The sequence below is a fragment of the Engystomops pustulosus genome, chromosome 2, assembly GCF_040894005.1.
Source record: "Engystomops pustulosus chromosome 2, aEngPut4.maternal, whole genome shotgun sequence".
NCBI lineage: Eukaryota > Metazoa > Chordata > Amphibia > Anura > Leptodactylidae > Engystomops > Engystomops pustulosus.
The window spans coordinates 153,821,418-153,838,167 of record NC_092412.1 but is presented as its reverse complement, the minus strand read 5'-3'; the positions used below and the strand labels follow the sequence as shown (position 1 = coordinate 153,838,167).

Sequence of the window (16,750 nt, the reverse complement as noted above, 5' to 3'; positions counted from 1 at the left end):
CTTCTGATGCGCCGCCGTAGAAAGGCGTCGCATCAGAAGAAGTACCCTTAATGACCGACGTAGAATCCCGATAGGGCGGTCATTAAGGGGTTAACATTCTAATTGTGTTGCAAGACAATGCACTTACATGCACCAGCAAGAAGGTCTTCCTCATTAAGAGCTTTATGAATTGCTCCTCGATTTACGTCATATATCTGCTAGAATGCCTCCAATAACTTAAGCAATACCACAAATCGGTAAACAAAACACAATGGGACACATGTATCATAGTTTTGTCCCTCCTCGAGGTAAATTTTGGAGACTTTTGGCTGCTAGTTTTTGCACCTTATGTATGATCCTGTCTTTTTACTTGTCATACATGTTCCGTTTTTCCTATCCTGGCAGGTGCAAATTTTGGCTTCTTTTTGAGACTTTAGTTGCAAATGTCTCAAATCCACATGGACATAAGTCATGTGAGGGGGATTATATACAGGAGTGGACACTACTGTTATTTTTGGGATTTAACATGTTTCATTTTTAATGCATTTTGAAACTAATTACAACAGCTGAGGAGAGATGATTTGCCTTATTTCATGACTTTTAACATTTGAATTTATAAAACGCATAGTAAACGCAATGTTAACGCATGCATTAACGCAGCGTTTAAATTGCGTTTTGTAAACACAAATGTTTACAGTAATGAAATAAGGCAAATCACCTCTCCTAAGCTGTTGTAATTCAAAATGCATTAAAAACGCAATTAGACCTCTAAGTGTGACCTCACCCTTAGAAGTAACCGCTTAAAAAAAATGCAACAAATGAAGAATTATGTCGAAAGAGGTTACTGTGCAAAATGTTAAACCGTTAAAGCATGTGAAATGATTCCTATTTAAACGTTAAAATCTGGTCCCTGAAAAAAAATTTCCTTTGCACCTGCCCTGGACCAGGTGCAGATTTGCACCTAAAAAGTCGCAAAAAAGGCGAAAAGTCGCACGGAACATCTGGAAAGTTAAGATACATGAGGGACACTGCAAAAGTTGAAGACCGAGGTGCACTTGAAGAGCGCCAACAAAAGTCACAAAAAAGAGTCGCTAAAACGAGAAAAGTCGCAAAAAACGACAATTTGCCTAGCTAAAACTATGATACATGTGCCCCAATGTCTCAAGGCATGGACTTACACATCACCTAAAGGATTTCACAACCTTCTCCATAACACCATCGAACAAATTCCAGAGGGAAAAGTCCGCCTAAACAAACTATGCCAAAGAGAAATGTTCTGGATTTATAAGATCAACTGCCTTGTTCCTGACGGCCTTAATGAATCCTTAGAAAACCATTTCTTTTTGAAACTCAGTTTTATTGAGAAGTAAAAACATACATATCCATACATAATGTACAAGGTTTGGGCAAACAGTGTGCAAAGTCATTCCAGAGTGCAGTTGTTATACATTACCATAAGGATTACACATGGAAATTTGGCTTATTCTTTTAAGGAAGGAGGGCACAGATAGTATCATAGTATATAAGGCTAGAAAAAGACGCAAGTCCATCAAGTCCAACCTTTAAGAATTCCAGAAAGGCATCCAGTCCTCTCTTGAACATGTACATAGAGTCCGCCATAACAACCTCCTGCGGCAGAGAGTTCCATAGTCTCACTGCTCTTACAGTAAAGAACCTTTGTCTATGTTGATGGTAAAATCGCCTCTCCTGTAGGCGGAGAGGATGCCCCCTTGTCCTGGTCACAGGCCTAGGTATAAAAAGATCTTTGGAGAGATCCTTGTACTGTCCGTTCAGGTATTTGTAGATTGTAATGAGGTCTCCCCTCAGTCGTCTTTTTTCTAAACTGAATAATCCCAAATTTTTTAATCTTTCAGTGTATTCTAGTTCCCCATTCCCCAAATAATCCTGGTTGCTCTCCTCTGCACCTGTTCCAGCTCTACTATATCCTTTTTATACACTGGTGCCCAAAACTGTACACAATATTCCATGTGTGGTCTGACCAGGGATTTGTATAAGGGCGAAACTATGTCTTTATCATGAGAATCTATTCCTCTGTTGATACATCCCATAATTTTATTTGCTTTAGCAGCAGCCGCCTGGCTCTGGTCACTAAAATTAAGTTTACCATCCACCAATACCCCCAAATCCTTTTCAGCTCCAGTTTTACTAAGTAATTGACCGTTTAGAACATAATTATACTTTTTGTTTCCATGGCCCAAGTGCATAACTTTACATTTATCTACATTAAACCTCATCAACCATTTCTCTGCCCACTCCTCAAGCTTCCACAAATCCCTCTGTAATGCTAAACTATTGACCTCAGTATTTATTACTTTACACAGCTTAGTATCATCTGCAAATATTGAAACTTGACTGTGTAAACCCACTACAAGGTCATTAATAAAAATATAAGAAGTGGCCTCAATACTGACCCCTGTAACATCAACCCAATCTGAGAATGTGCCATTAATGACCACCCTCTGTTTTCTATCACTAAGCCAATTACTTACCCAAATACACAGAATTTCTTCTATTCCCAGCAGTCTCATTTTATATACCAACCCGCAGCCTTGAAACTTGCTCATTTAGATAGCCGCCCAACCTTAAGGCGAGCCATGATTTTACACAGTTGGACATGTTATATCTTATTCCAAAGAAAATAAAACAGTAAACAAACTTTGTCACCTGAGGACGGTATCCAGTCATACATATACATTGGTGTTGATCAGATATGATCACCCATCGGGCCAGGGCATCTTTAGTTTGTAAAGGTCACTTCTCACTTTTGTATGGTATCATTCGGTGACAGAGGGGTTAACGGGCTAAGACGAGAACGCAGTGGAGCTATATTGAGTTAGAGGAGAATCACACCATTTACCCCAAATCTTATCAAATTTGTCTGGTCGAGCACGGTGCTTATATAGCACCTTCTCAAGTGGTACAATAGTATTAATCAGGGATTTCCATTGGTTAATGGAGGGTGAACGGGTGTCCATTCATCGAAGCGCTATGGCCTTACGGGCGAGGAACAATGTTTCCCTCAGGAATATTCTGGTGTAATGAGGCCAGGTTTCTTCATCGTGTATCCCAAATAGACAAATCTTTGGGTCTTGAGCCAGTAGGCACTCTGCTATATCATATAGAAAGGAGGTTACTTCACCCCAAAATGCATGTATCACAGGACATTCCCAAATCATGTGCCAGAATCCTGCCAGTAGGTGTCTGCACCTATGGCAACCCGGATCAGGGAGGCGGCCCATCTTATGTAGTCTAATGGGAGTCAAATAGCTATGATGAATAATATATACATGGATAAGCTTATTATTAATTGCAGGGGATACATATTTGTGTGATTATAGGAGCTCTGTGTGCTCGTCCTCGCTCAAGGATGGAATTAATACCTTCCATTCCTCTAGTGCCCGTTGTGGGTCAGACTCCGCTCTGGCGAAGATTAAGTGAGAGTAAATAAGTGAAATTAAACCACCTTGGCCCTGTGAACGGGTAACTCCTATTAGTGGGGTGTCTGATAGAGGTGTCTCATTTGGGGGAAATTGGGTTTGAAGTGTGTGGCGCAATTGTAGGTATCTATAGAAGCTGTGTCGAGGTAATTGGAACTTACTCTCCATCCGATCATAAGGGAGTATGGAGGAGTCTTCCCAAACATCTTTAATAGTACGGACCCCGTGTGTTATCCAGAATTGAGGGTCAAGGGCATCTGTCACTTGTGGGAGGTCTGGATTTCCCCAAAGTGGGGTTTCCAGTGGAACTGATGTGGTCTCCAAGCTACCCGCGCAACTGTGTAGGCCGGTAAGAGTCTAGGGCCTTTCCAAGTAGGATTGGTCAAGGCATGCCATAGGGAGTCTACTCCTAAGTATGAGGCTAGGTGGATTTCGGGGTATTGTGGGGTTCCCGCAGATAGCCAGGATTGCAAGAATTTCAGCAGGCCAGCAAGGTAATAAAGGTGAGGGTCGGGTAGAGATTTGGGTCCCTGTAATTTAGCCAGCTGGAGCTTTAATCTACCAGACCCCCATATGAAAGGGATCATGAGTGACTCTAGAGAAGTAAAAAAAGTTCTGGGTATGGGGTAGAAGAAGTGGGTGGTGACATATAGACACTTGGGTTGGATGACCATCTTAATAAGATTGATTCTCCCGGCCACTGAGAGGGGTAGTTTAGCCCATAGTTCAAATTTAGATCTAAAAAGAGTAAGTAGCGGGGTCACATTGTTGTCCTGCATTGTTAACGGGTCTGAGGATAAAATTATGCCCAAATATTTGAAGTGTGAGACCACCCTCAGTCCCCCTTGGAGCTGCGCGTCAGGTACCCGAGCTTGCGGCAAGTACATAATACAGGATTTGTCCCAGTTCATGCGTAGTCCTGAGAGATCGCCAAAACTGTCAATAAGTTGCATGGCTCTGGGTAGGGAAGTCTCCGGACTTGACATGTAAAGCAGGAGGTCATTGGCATATAATGCCAAACGATCCTCCACTCCTCCATGCCGAAATCCTTTAAATACCTCGTCTGCACGAATCTGCACCGCCAGGGGTGGTGGGTACCTCTCTCAAGGTGGAACCTATTTGTGTGCTGCCCATTAAGTGCTATACCAGCGGTTGGCCTCTTGTAAATACTGGATACCCATTTAATAAATGATGGGCCAAACACAAATCGGCGTAGAGCCCCCAGTAAAAACGGCCATTCAATGGAATCAAACGCCCTGGCTGCATCTAATGAGGCCAAGGCCCATTCCTCCCCTCTTTCCTTACCCACCTGCATAAGGATCTGAGTCCTCCTCAAGTTATCTGCTGTACTACGACCAGGTATAAAACCAGATTGGTCTCGAAGTATAAGTGTCGTGATGATCTTATTTAGCCTAGTCGCCATGACCCTAGTGAGTAATTTGTAGTTTGTGTTTAATAGCGAAATAGGCCTTTAGGAGGCAGAATCTTGGGGGTCTTTGTCGGGTTTTAGGATAACTACAATGTTGGCATCATAGAACGAGGCAGGGAGCTCCTCTTTTTCAAAGGATGCCTGTAGGGTTTTAAGCAGAGCCGGTAGCATCTCCTCCTGGTACTTAGCATATACTTCAAGGGGCAGGCCATCTGGTCAAGAGGCCTTTCCCTTGGATAGATCCTCAAGGGCCTCTTCAAGCTCTGCCGCTGTGATGGGAGCATCCAGGGTCTCTATCCTGTACATGGTCTACCACTGAGTTAAGGTCGCCCATGCATATTATGGTGGCTCTGGGGAAACGGGTTGCAAATTGAGTAGCTTCATACAGGATGGTGAGGGTGCCCGGGGGGAGGTACATATTAACATAGAAAAACATATTGTTGGCAATCTATAGCGCCATTAACAAACAGAAATCTCCCATCTGGGTCCACCACCTTTTCCGTTACCTCCCATCTTAGGCTTCTGTGTATTAGCAGTGATACCCCGCGAGAGTGCGTGGAGTAAGTAGAATTCGCAGACCATTGTACCCATGGTTTCTGCAGCCAGGAGACATTGTGAGTTTCTACCAAGCATATGACAGAGGGATTATGTTTATGCAGTCTTGAGAATACCACGTTGCGCTTGTGAGGACTGTTCATACCCCTAACATTCCATGTGATAGTTGTGAAAGGCATACCGCCTCAGGTACAGATAGATTAAATAACAACAACTAGGTAACAAAGAATCTAGAAGGGAAAAGGGGGGAAGGGGTTTTAAGAGGTGACAAAGCCCGTATTAATTCGGGCACTCGTAAGTAGGCAGGTTCTCCAAAAGTAGGAGTCCACCCGGGGGCACGTCGTGAAACCCACTGAAGGCTCCTAACCAATGAGGACCTGATCGGACAGCAAGTGGTTAGTCCAGCACCGCTTTGCTTTATCTAAGTATACGGGTGAAGTCTGCGCGTGTAGGTGTAATTTCAGCGGACTGTTGCTCCTCCAGACCAGCACCATTTACAAATCATATACATGTATCCTATAACCAGAGCGGGTGTATCCGCTCAAGAAAGATAAATGGACTGAGGGGGAAGGTGGGTATGTGGGTAACATCACCCCTTAGTGTCACACATACATAAATCGTTAATAAGGAAGACAGTGTTGGTAGGCAAATACTGTATGCCAACTGCATAACTTATAATCTATGTGAAACAGAAGGAAGGTTATACTTATCAAAACCAGGTAATGATAACGAGACTTCGGCATAGAGGACAGGATCCATTGCTCATAGTCCAGCAATGATGTCAACGCGGTGGCGGGCGCTTGCGGGTGTTTAGCCATGTTTCAGCCTCGCTGGGGTTGTCAAAAAACAAAGTCTTTTCCTCGAAGATCACTTGTAATCTCGCCGGGTATGTCATTGAGTAAGAAATCTGGAGCTCACGCAGCTGTCGCTTCACTCCCATAAATGAGGCTCGGGACTTCTGTAGAGAGGCAGAAAAGTCCGGGAATAGTGAAACAGTCGCATTATGGTAAGTGATGGTGCCATGTCTCCTTGCAATAAGGCATCTCGATCTTTGCTGCAAATGAGCCGGGCCAAGAAAGGTCTTGCTGGTTCGCCCGGTGGCAGAGGTTTGGCGGGAACTCTGTGAGCCCGCTCTACGGAGTATGCTGAAGAAAGCGTGGCGGCCGGCAAGGTGTCACGCAACCATTTTTCAAAGAACGCCACAGGATCGTTGCCTTCGGCTCTTTCCGGTAGGATTAAGATGCGGATATTATTCCAGCGGAGCCAGTTTTCCAAGTCATCGGATTTCTGGGCCCACATTGCAGCCGCTTTCTCTAGGGATTGCAGCCTCTCAGGTACTGGAGCTAGCGTGTCCTCTACCTCAGAGGTGCGGGTCTCGGTCTCTTTGACCTGTTCTCGCAGTTGTTGAAAATCATGTCGCAGCAGGCCTACATCGACACGTATCTCCTCAATTTTGGTGGTGAGGGAGGTAGTAGAGGCTTGTATTGCGTTTCAATGTGGGCTCCGGTTCCTGAGCTGCAGGTGATGATTCAGGCGCTGTTTCAGGCGTGGATATGGTGGAGGTGCTGGTGCTATCTTGTGAGCCATGCCACGCGAACTCTCGGAGCTTTGCAGTGGCACCTGATGCTCTGGTTTTGCTCATGGCGGTCTTCCTGCGGTTCAATCGGCGTCCCACCTTGTTTCCCAGTAGGATGACCGTATATTTTCAGCAGGATTGGTTAGCAGGTGTCTGGCGGGAGCGGAGCTCAGGCTACATTCGACCGCTCTCCTTGGCTGCTGGCCACGCCCCCCAGAAAACCATTTCTAACATCAACCATTCCATTAGTAATTCATACTCATATTGACCCCACATATTTCATTTTACAATAAACTACTTACTGTAATTATTATGCAATTATTTACATTTTCCGCTACCATATCCACACAATCTTTTCCATATACACCTGTAAGTAGACATATATAAATATATAGATTCACCAGTTCATTTCCCCTTTTCATATATAAATCCCCCCCCCACCATATGCACAAAATATTGCCATCAAACCCATCCCCCTCCCCATCCTCTGTATTACCCCCCACTACACACACCAAATGCCCATCCCTCTCCCCCTTCAATACATTCCACTAATACTATCAATCAGCACTCATTACTTCTCCCCTATGTACAGATATCTCAATTGTAACCCTAATAATCGTGTTTCATCCCCACTTCTACATTCCACATCTCCTCCGAACAAACATAGAGCTGTACTGTACACGCTTCACATCACTATGTCGCCACTAATCCCAGCTGACATTTTATTGGAGTTCACACTGCGCATGTGCTAACCCTAGTTTCAGGCGCGAGCCAAGCCCACTGACCACAACTTATTAACACCACTGCGATCAAGCCGCCTGTCAGCTCTGGGAAATGACTCTCCCACGCTGCAGGTAAGAAAATCTTTGCCCATAAAACATGACATCCCTACAATGAAATCTATTATTTGAATGATCTATCTATTATTTGAATGATACGCCAACTGCAATCATTATTTGTGCATTACTGTATGAACCTGCTATATGAACCTGTTATCAAGATTGATGTATCTATTTATTATTCTATATATTTATTTTATTTTTTATTAATCCATATATGTATTTCCATGTATCAAAGATCAGTTTTACTCTCATTATTATCCATCAACCAATCTAATAAGTTTACATGTAAAACTCTTTACCGGCATCATTATGAATTTCATCACCTTCTATCATATATTTATCCATTTACTCATTGATATATTTATTTATTTTACTTTTCTAACTAACTTACTATTATAGCAACAACATTTTAATACTTGAAGCAAACAATTCTCAAATTCTGATTGTTCAACATAGTTGTTCAGGGGAAGGATACAAAAAGTTGTCTCAGAGATTTAACCTGTCAGTTTCCACTGTGAGGAACATAGTAAGGAAATGGAAGACCACAGGGACAGTTCTTGTTAAGCCCAGAAGTGGCATTCCAAGAAAAATATCAGAAAGGCAGAGAAGACGAATGGTGAGAACAGTCAAGGACAATCCACAGACCACATCCAAAGACCTGCAGCATCATCTTGCTGCAGATGGCGTCACTGTGCATAGGTTAACAATACAGCGCACTTTGCACAAGGAGAGGCTGCATGGGACAGTGATGCGTAAGAAGCCGTTTCTGCAAGCACGTCACAAACAGAGCCGCCTGAGGTATGCAAAAGCACATTTGGACAAGCCAGTTTCATTTTGGAAGAAGGTCCTGTGGACTGATGAAACAAAGATTGAGTTGTTTGGTCCTACTAAAAGGCGTTATGCATGGCGGCCAAAAAACACAGCATTCCAAGAAAAACACTTGCTACCCACTGTAAAATTTGGTGGAGGTTCCATCATGCTTGGGGCTGTGTGGCCAATGCCAGCACCACAAATCTTGTTAAAGTTGTGAGTCGCATGGATTCCTCTCAGTATCAGCAGATTCTTGAGAATAATGTTCAAGTATCAGTGACGAAGTTGAAGTTGCGCCGGGGATGGATATTTCAGCAAGACAATGATCCAAAAAACAGCTCCAAATCTACCCAGGCATTCATGCAGAGGAACCATCCCAGTCCCCAGACCCAGTCCCTGAATATCATTGAACATCTGTGGGATGATTTGAAGCGGGCTGTCCATGCTGGGCGACCATCAAACTTAACTGAACTGGAATTGTTTTATAATGAAGAATAGTCAAAAATATCTTCATCCAGGAACTCATTAAAAGCTACAGGAAGCGACTAGAGCAGGGGTCAGGAACCTTTATGGCCGAGAGAGCCATGATCGCCACATATTTTAAAATGTTATTCTGTAAGAGCCATACAATATGCACATGCCCCCCCCCCACAGGTACCCCTGTGATCTACGTCTCGGATCGCAGGCACCGCTGTGCCTCTCTCCGTGGCAGCGCCCCTTTCCGAGTTCACTCACCTATCCACGTTCCTGCTCCCACCCCGGCTGGCCAGTGCGCGTGCGCTGGCACTCGTGGATTTAAATTGCCAGTGCGCCGCTGCTTGCCGCTACCCACTTACCGGGTTCCTATAAAGACTGGCGGCTTCCAGCATTCCCCGAAGGCTCTAAGTGCTTCATGCGGAAGCTTGCCACAGTGTTTCCTTCCCAAGTGTTGACCTACCGTTGTGGCCCTGGATCTGTTCCTGATTCTGCTCCTTCGCTGCCAGCCCTGACTTCTTGCTCCGCCCCCAACCTTGCATCAATGCCTGTTCATGACCACGAGTGATGCGTGCCTAGTGATCCTGTACCTCAACATTGGCTGCCACAGTGGACAAGTCGCGCCTGTGGAACGACCTGGTAGTACCACCCTTCAGCAAGACCATCCTGTTTTGCGGCGGGCTCTGGTGAAGACCGGGTGCCACTTAGATTCCGGTCCCAGGTGTCTGCTTACATCATAGTCCGCGGTGGTCCAGAACTCATGCCCCCCAGTATATAGGTAGCCACAGCACATAACCCCAGTAGGTAGGTAGCCACAGCACATACTCCCAGTATATAGGTAGCCACAGCACATGCCCCCCAGTATATAGGTAGCCACAGCACATGCCTCCTAGTAGATAGGTAGTCACAGCACATACTCCCATTAGATAGGTAGCCCCAGTACATACCCCCAGTAGATAGGTAGCCACAGCACATGCCTCAGTAGATAGGTAGCCACAGCACATGCCCCCTGTAGATAGGTAGCCACAGCACATGCTCCCATGTAGATAGGTAGCCACAACAACACGCTCCCCAGTAGATAGGTAGTCACAGGCAAAAAAAATGAATATAAACTTACCAGCACTCCCTGCAGCCAGATCCTCATTGCTCCCATGCTCTTCTCTTTGACCCAGGCCTAGACGATGGCGGCGATGGCACCTGGGTCATACAAAGGACGTAGGCAGCGGTAACATCGATGCCTGTGTCCAGTGATCAGTCTAAGACATGTAGCAGCCATCACTATTTGTCAGATCTGTCTGAGAGCCAGATGCAGCAAACAAAAGAGCCATATCTCTTGGAGGATCTACTAAATATTAATGTCACTTTTCTGTTGAGGTGCCCATACTTTTTCACCTTTGAAATTTAGTTTTAATGCATATTTCATATTTTCTGTTGGTACAATAAACCTCATTTCAATCCTGAAATATTACTTTGTCCATCAGTTATTAGATATATCAAACTGAAATAGTGGTGCAAAAACCCAAATTTTGATAACTAAAAATTATTAAGATTAATAATTAATATATATATATATTATATATTGAATCAAACGAACTGTGTCATTGCTGTGCCTAGCACTGTGTCCGTCAACCCCAGGAGACGACGACCCCGCTACCTAATGCCCTTACAATATATATATTTATATAAATGGTGTTTAACAGTATATTATCCCATTTTTATTGAAGATTTGAATTCCCCAGTTAAAAATTAAATAGTTTCAATCCATTTTACAAGTCATTTTCATTGAGAGATGGCGCTGTTGCAGAAAATCCAAATGGATATAAAAAATGTTCAGTGTTGGGGTCACCCAGACAATTTAATGTTTTCCATAAAAACTCACCCCATGCTTCCAGAAGCCCCTCCCACAGGTTGGGTTGGATTGGCTTGACGGTAAAACTGCTCCCTCAACAGTTTAGTGGGGTTGAGATCTGGTGACTGGACTGGCCACTCCATTACAGATAGATACCAGCTGCCTGCTTCTTCCCTAAATAGTTCATGCATAAATTGGAGGTGTGCTTTGGGTCATTGTCTTATTGTAAGATGAAATCCTCTAAACAAGCGCTGTCCACAGGGTATGGCATGACATGTATGGAATGGCCTTCATTTCTAAGAACAAGAGAAGACTGTTGTGTTTCATGATACCAAAATGATCAGAACCACCACCTGAGCACCCCCTCATCAACAAAGATTGTGAAAGATGCTCCAGATTCTCAACCAGCTCATAGGAAGTTCTCTCTAATCAGCCAAACTGTTTTCAGCTGTGTTAGCATACTTGAACAATGGTTTTCTAAATATCCATTAGCCTTCTTACACATGAAGAGAGGAATCCAGCGTCCAGGCAAATGGTATAATATATTTTTTTTTAACCAGATGAAATAAACAGAAGTTTTAAAGAACAACATTTTTTAAAATTTATTTGGATGCTGGATTCCTCTCTATTCATGTTTCAATTACTGACTCTGCTCAGCTTCTCCATGCACCTGCACTTTGGAGCTACTCCAGGCAACTCAGCTAAAATCTTGGAAAAACACTTTGTACCATTAAACCACTGGAGTGGTGGTTGTTGGAAATGGGCCAGTATACACCTATGTAGACATTGCATTAAAAAATAGATGTTTGCAGCTAGAATAGTCATTTACCACTTTAACAATGCATAGAGTGTATTTATGATTCTTTTAATGCTCGCTTCATTGAAAGACAATGTGCTTTTCTTTCGAAAATAAGGAAATTTCCAAGTACCGTATATACTCGAGTATAAGCCGAGACCCCTAATTTTACCACTAAAAACTGGGAAAACATATTGACTCGAGTATAAGCCGAGGGTGGGAAATGCATTGGTCACAGACCCCCCCAGTATATAGCCGACCAGCCCCCTATAGTATACAGCCAGCCCAGCTTGCCCCCAGCAGTATACAGCCAGCCCAGCCTGCCCCCAGCAGTATACAGCCAGCCCAGCCTGCCCCCAGTAGTATACAGCCAGCCCAGCCTGCCCCCAGTAGTATACAGCTTGCCCCCAGTAGTATACAGCCAGCCTGCTCCCAGTAGTATACAGCCTGCTCCTAGTAGTATACATCCTGCCCCCAGTAGTATACAGCTTGCCCCCAGTAGTATACAGCCTGCCCAGTTTGCCCCAAATAGTATACAGCACTGCCCCCAGTAGTATACTTAAAAAATAATAAAATTATATACTCACCCTCCGGTGGCCCCGGTGTGCAGCGCTGCTTCCCCGATGTCCGCGCGGCTCGTTTTCAGGATTCCACGCCCGTCTTCTGCGCCCAGCAGAAGAAAGAAGACGGGCGCGGAAACCTGAAGACAAGCCACGCGGACATGGGGGGAGCAGCGCTGCACACCGGGGCCACCGGAGGGTGAGTTTATAAGTTTATTATTTTTTAAGTATTTTTTAAGTTGTATATTGACTCGTGTATAAGCCGAGGGGACATTTTTTGTGCTGAAAAACTCGGCTTATACACGAGTATATACGGTAACTACAAACTTTTGAGTGGTATTGTATATCTTTTTCTATCTGCTGTGTATATTCAGTGATTATTTTGTTACACCCTGTTGTATATTTATTGGTTTACTGTGGTTTTCTAATGAATATGTCATGTCATATTCCATCTTTTCCAGAAGGTCATGAGTTTTCTTTGCTTTCTCCTGTTACTTTGGACCGTCCTCTGAGCATTTCTTCTTGTCCTACTACTGGAGAGGATTGGGACGGAGTATCAGAAGTAGGTTTGCAGCGTCGGTCATCTGAGCCTCCACGATATACAGCTGAACATTCCTATAGCCAAACACACAGTAGGTAAGGTTCATACTAAAAATATTTTACTAATAGATTTTTTAGGGGTTTTTTTCACATATATTTGGTTTTATTTTAAGCATGGATGGCGTTAAGTCTTACAGAAGGGTGAGATGTTCTCAAAATTTGGAAAGTTCAGCACAAGCAAGACATCCGTTACTATAGACACCATCATTTCGCAGTATTTTGGATATATTACAGGTATGGATGGTAAAGACTTGTAAAATGGACCTCATGGACCCAGCGGTGGGAAAAAAAAACCTGTTTTTTTGGAGCAATCTATGCAGAGTGCTGTATTTTATGGGACGAAAACAGATGGATCAGTTTTATAAAAGGGACTATGAAAGAAAGTATCTAATATTTGCATCTTTTTGTATGCTCTGCATGTTGCTTTTACAGCATCATATGGTTCTTTTTTAATGTATTCAGTTGCAGCCTCTTAAGATTGACTTCATCATGAAGATATCAGCTTATCACAGCTTCATCGCTCCAAATTCCTCCCAGTAGACAACTCTATGCTCCAGTGGAGAATAAGATATGAGCAGCAGGGGGAAAGTTTTATTATCCTTTATTTATAAGCTGTAGACACATTTCTAGGACATTTGAAAAGGGAAAATTTAAGACACCGAAATGGATAACAATTTTAGTATATGCACTTCTGATCAGTAAATGATGTTTCCTACAGGCTGGAAACTTTGGTGAAGATTGCACACTGACTGCTGCAAATGAATTTTATTTTCATTTCCACATGCTGTGGATTCAAGTTACCACCAAATGTTATACATGTATGTACTTTATAATCTTAGACTTATTTGGTTCTTGTTGCATTCATTTGAAGGTGTATTCTGAGAATTGTAGGGGACAAGATTAAAAAAGCACACTTATCAAGAGCCCCCCAGCAATAACTTTTGGTCTACAGTACTGCCAGTCCCATTGGACCAGAAGTGTTGATGCCACTTCCATTGTGCATTATATCACTGCTGAGCCAATGGCTGGCTTCATCTGTCATTCATATTGGCTGATGCTGAGGCCAGGGAATGGCTGAACTGCAACATGTACAGTGAATGTGAACGATTCCAGTGCAATGGGATTGTAAACCCCTGGCACTTTTGATAGAGAAGTATATGTTTGTCTATTTTATTTTAAAACATATCACCTGAAGACTTTAAATGTTCTCTTTATAACCCTTTTACATGTTGGAGTCTCATATATGTTTATAATGAAGTAAAGAAAACCGGTCTTGTTACCCATAGCAACAGTGCATGACAGTGTTAGTTTGAGTTCTGCTGTTAAAACCATAAAAACTGTGCTGTTTCATTGCTGTAGGCAACAAAGTCATTTTTTCATTTAGATTCTTATAAATCTATCCAGTAATGCGGTTTTAGAGGCGTTTCTCACCATCAGACTGATCACTATCTTCTCCTGTAAACCCACAACATAAATTTTGTTCCTTGAAGTTCTTGAGGAGTCATTTTAGTGGGTTTACTTTATACGCAGTGGGGGACATTTACTTAAAGTGTCGGTGTCTGCATTGGCTTTGTTACCGACCTGCTCTGGGAAAGAAGATACACATTTAATATTGTGGAGCTGTGCAGAGACATTTCTGGCGCCGAGACCATTTTCTGTCCCTGGGACCAAAATCTGTCCCGAGCACCAGAAATGTGTCCAACAGTCCCTGCTAGACCAGTTTTCTTTTGGTCTACTTTCCGCCAGTTTACAGCGCCCAAAAAGGGCTGCGACACATATTAATTGTGTCTGAGTTTCCACTCCGCCAAAGCCACGCCCCTTTTCGGAGAAGAGTCGGAGCAGACGGAAAAAGTCATTTTTTCTGTCCCCGACAGCTAATAAATAGGTAGGAGAGCAGAAGATGCGGTGAAAGCGCCTCAAAACTGGCGGAAACACCATAGTAAATGTCCCCCACTGAGTAGATTTATCAGTACTGGTGTATCAACTAACTTTAAGTATGTGTTACGTTCTGAATTGTTGCAAGGCTCATTGTAAATATCTCTTCCACTAAAAAGAGTTTAAAAATCATTGCAAATGCTCTATGCAGAGGTGTGACTTTAGACTAGCTGATTGCTGACTACATAATAGAGTAATCCTGTGAGTCTGCAGTGTGTGCTGACATGTTGGGGCACATTTACTAAGGGTCGCAGGGTGCACTTTTGTCTGACCATGCACGTTCTTCAAGGCTGAAGGTTTTAGCCTTGAAGAACGTGCACCGTTGGACGACCGGCTGAATCGGTCCGAGCACCATATTTAACTATTAAATTATGTTGCACACCCTATGCATGCTGAAATCATTATTCTGGCAGTGGTCTGACAGACTGCACCACAAAAAAGATGATGAACTCTTTCGAACCAGTGTGGGGAAGCGCCAGATTAATGATTTTCGATCTTAGTGAATCATCGCACAGAGCATTATGGACAGACAATGCACTTTTAATGAACTATCAAATTTGTTAGTAAGTGTGCCCCATTGAGTTCAGATCAGCAGATGGTTTTGCAGACAAATTACCTGTATGTAAATTCCAGAGCCATTCCGCTGCATGTGCAGATAAGCTTTAAGGACATCTACCATAAGCTATAAGGACATCTACCATCAGATGGTAGATGACTATTACGTACCTCATCCCCCTGTGTCCTGAACTTTATTTCTTATATCTTTAAATGACCACATTCTGTACGTTATGCAAATTAGCCTGTGGTGCTCTGCAGAGCCCCATCAGGCTCCACCATAATATAATGCCAGCCACTGAGAGCCGGTGAAGTCATTGGCTCTCTTTTCAAATCTCACCAGCTCTTAGAATGCGTCTGGCACGGTCCTGGGGCAAGCATAAATTATATTACAGTGGAGCCTGATGGGGCTCTGCAGAGCACCACAGGCTAATTTGCATCCATTATAAACTTATTCTTTACGGAAATGCGGCCATGCAAAGATGTTAGAAATAAAGGGAAGGGATGGGGTGGTACGTAATGGTCATCTACCATCAGGTAATCTGATGGTAGAGGTCCTTTAACCCCTTAAGGACGGAGGGTTTTTCGGCTCATTTCTCACTCTCCAACTTCAAAAATCCATAACTTTTTCATTTTTACGTGTACAGACCTGTGTGAGGGCTTATTTTGTGCGTAACAAATTTTACTTTCCCGTAATGTTATTTATTTTAACATGCCGTGTACCGCGAAGCTGAAAAAAAATTCCAAATGTGGAAAAATTGAAAAAAAAACGCACGTGCGTCACGTTCTTGTGGGCTCAGTTTTTACGACTTTCACTCTTCGCTCCAAATAACACGCCTACTTTATTCTTTGGTTCGGTGCGATCGCGGTGATACCAAATTTATATAGGTTTTATTGTGTTTTAATACATTTTCAAAAATTAAACGAATGTGTACAAAAAAGAAAAAAAATTTTTTGCCATCTTCTGACGCTAATAACTTTTTCATACTTTGGCGCACGGAAATGTGTGAGGGGTCATTTTTTGCGAAATTAGGCGACGTTTTCATTGCTACCATTTTGAGGTCTGTGCGACATTTTGATCATTTTTTATTTCATTTTTTATGTTATGTAAAAAGGTGTAAAAGTCGCATTTCGGACATTTGGGCGCCATTTCCCGCCTCGGAGGTCACCGCCGGCCGTAACCGTTTTTATATTTTGATAGATCGGGCATTTTGGGACGCGGCGATACCTAATATGTCTGTGATTTTTACTGTTTGTTATGTTTTATATCCGTTCTAGGGAAAGGGGGGTGATTTGAACTTTTAATATTTTATTAATTTTTTTTATTTTTTA

The 16,750-nt window shown here is 43.1% G+C and overlaps 1 protein-coding gene across 4 annotated transcripts in view; it reads left to right on the top strand.

The window, feature by feature from the left end:
* The window catches only part of LOC140118723 (arf-GAP with SH3 domain, ANK repeat and PH domain-containing protein 3-like), a 92,965-nt gene extending 76,965 nt beyond the window's left edge, over window positions 1-16,000 (top strand). For 2 of the 4 annotated variants that reach the window (XM_072136973.1, XM_072136975.1), the window contains exons 23-24: window positions 12,790-12,964; window positions 13,042-15,999. In XM_072136973.1, coding sequence (XP_071993074.1) covers window positions 12,790-12,964; window positions 13,042-13,126 — 260 coding nt within the window. In that variant the 3' untranslated portion in view covers window positions 13,127-15,999. Of the gene's footprint in view, window positions 1-12,789; window positions 12,965-13,041 lie in introns of all 4 variants that reach the window. The other 2 variants (XM_072136976.1, XM_072136977.1) reach the window with 2 other exon arrangements.
* Window positions 16,001-16,750: the final 750 nt, after the last annotated feature.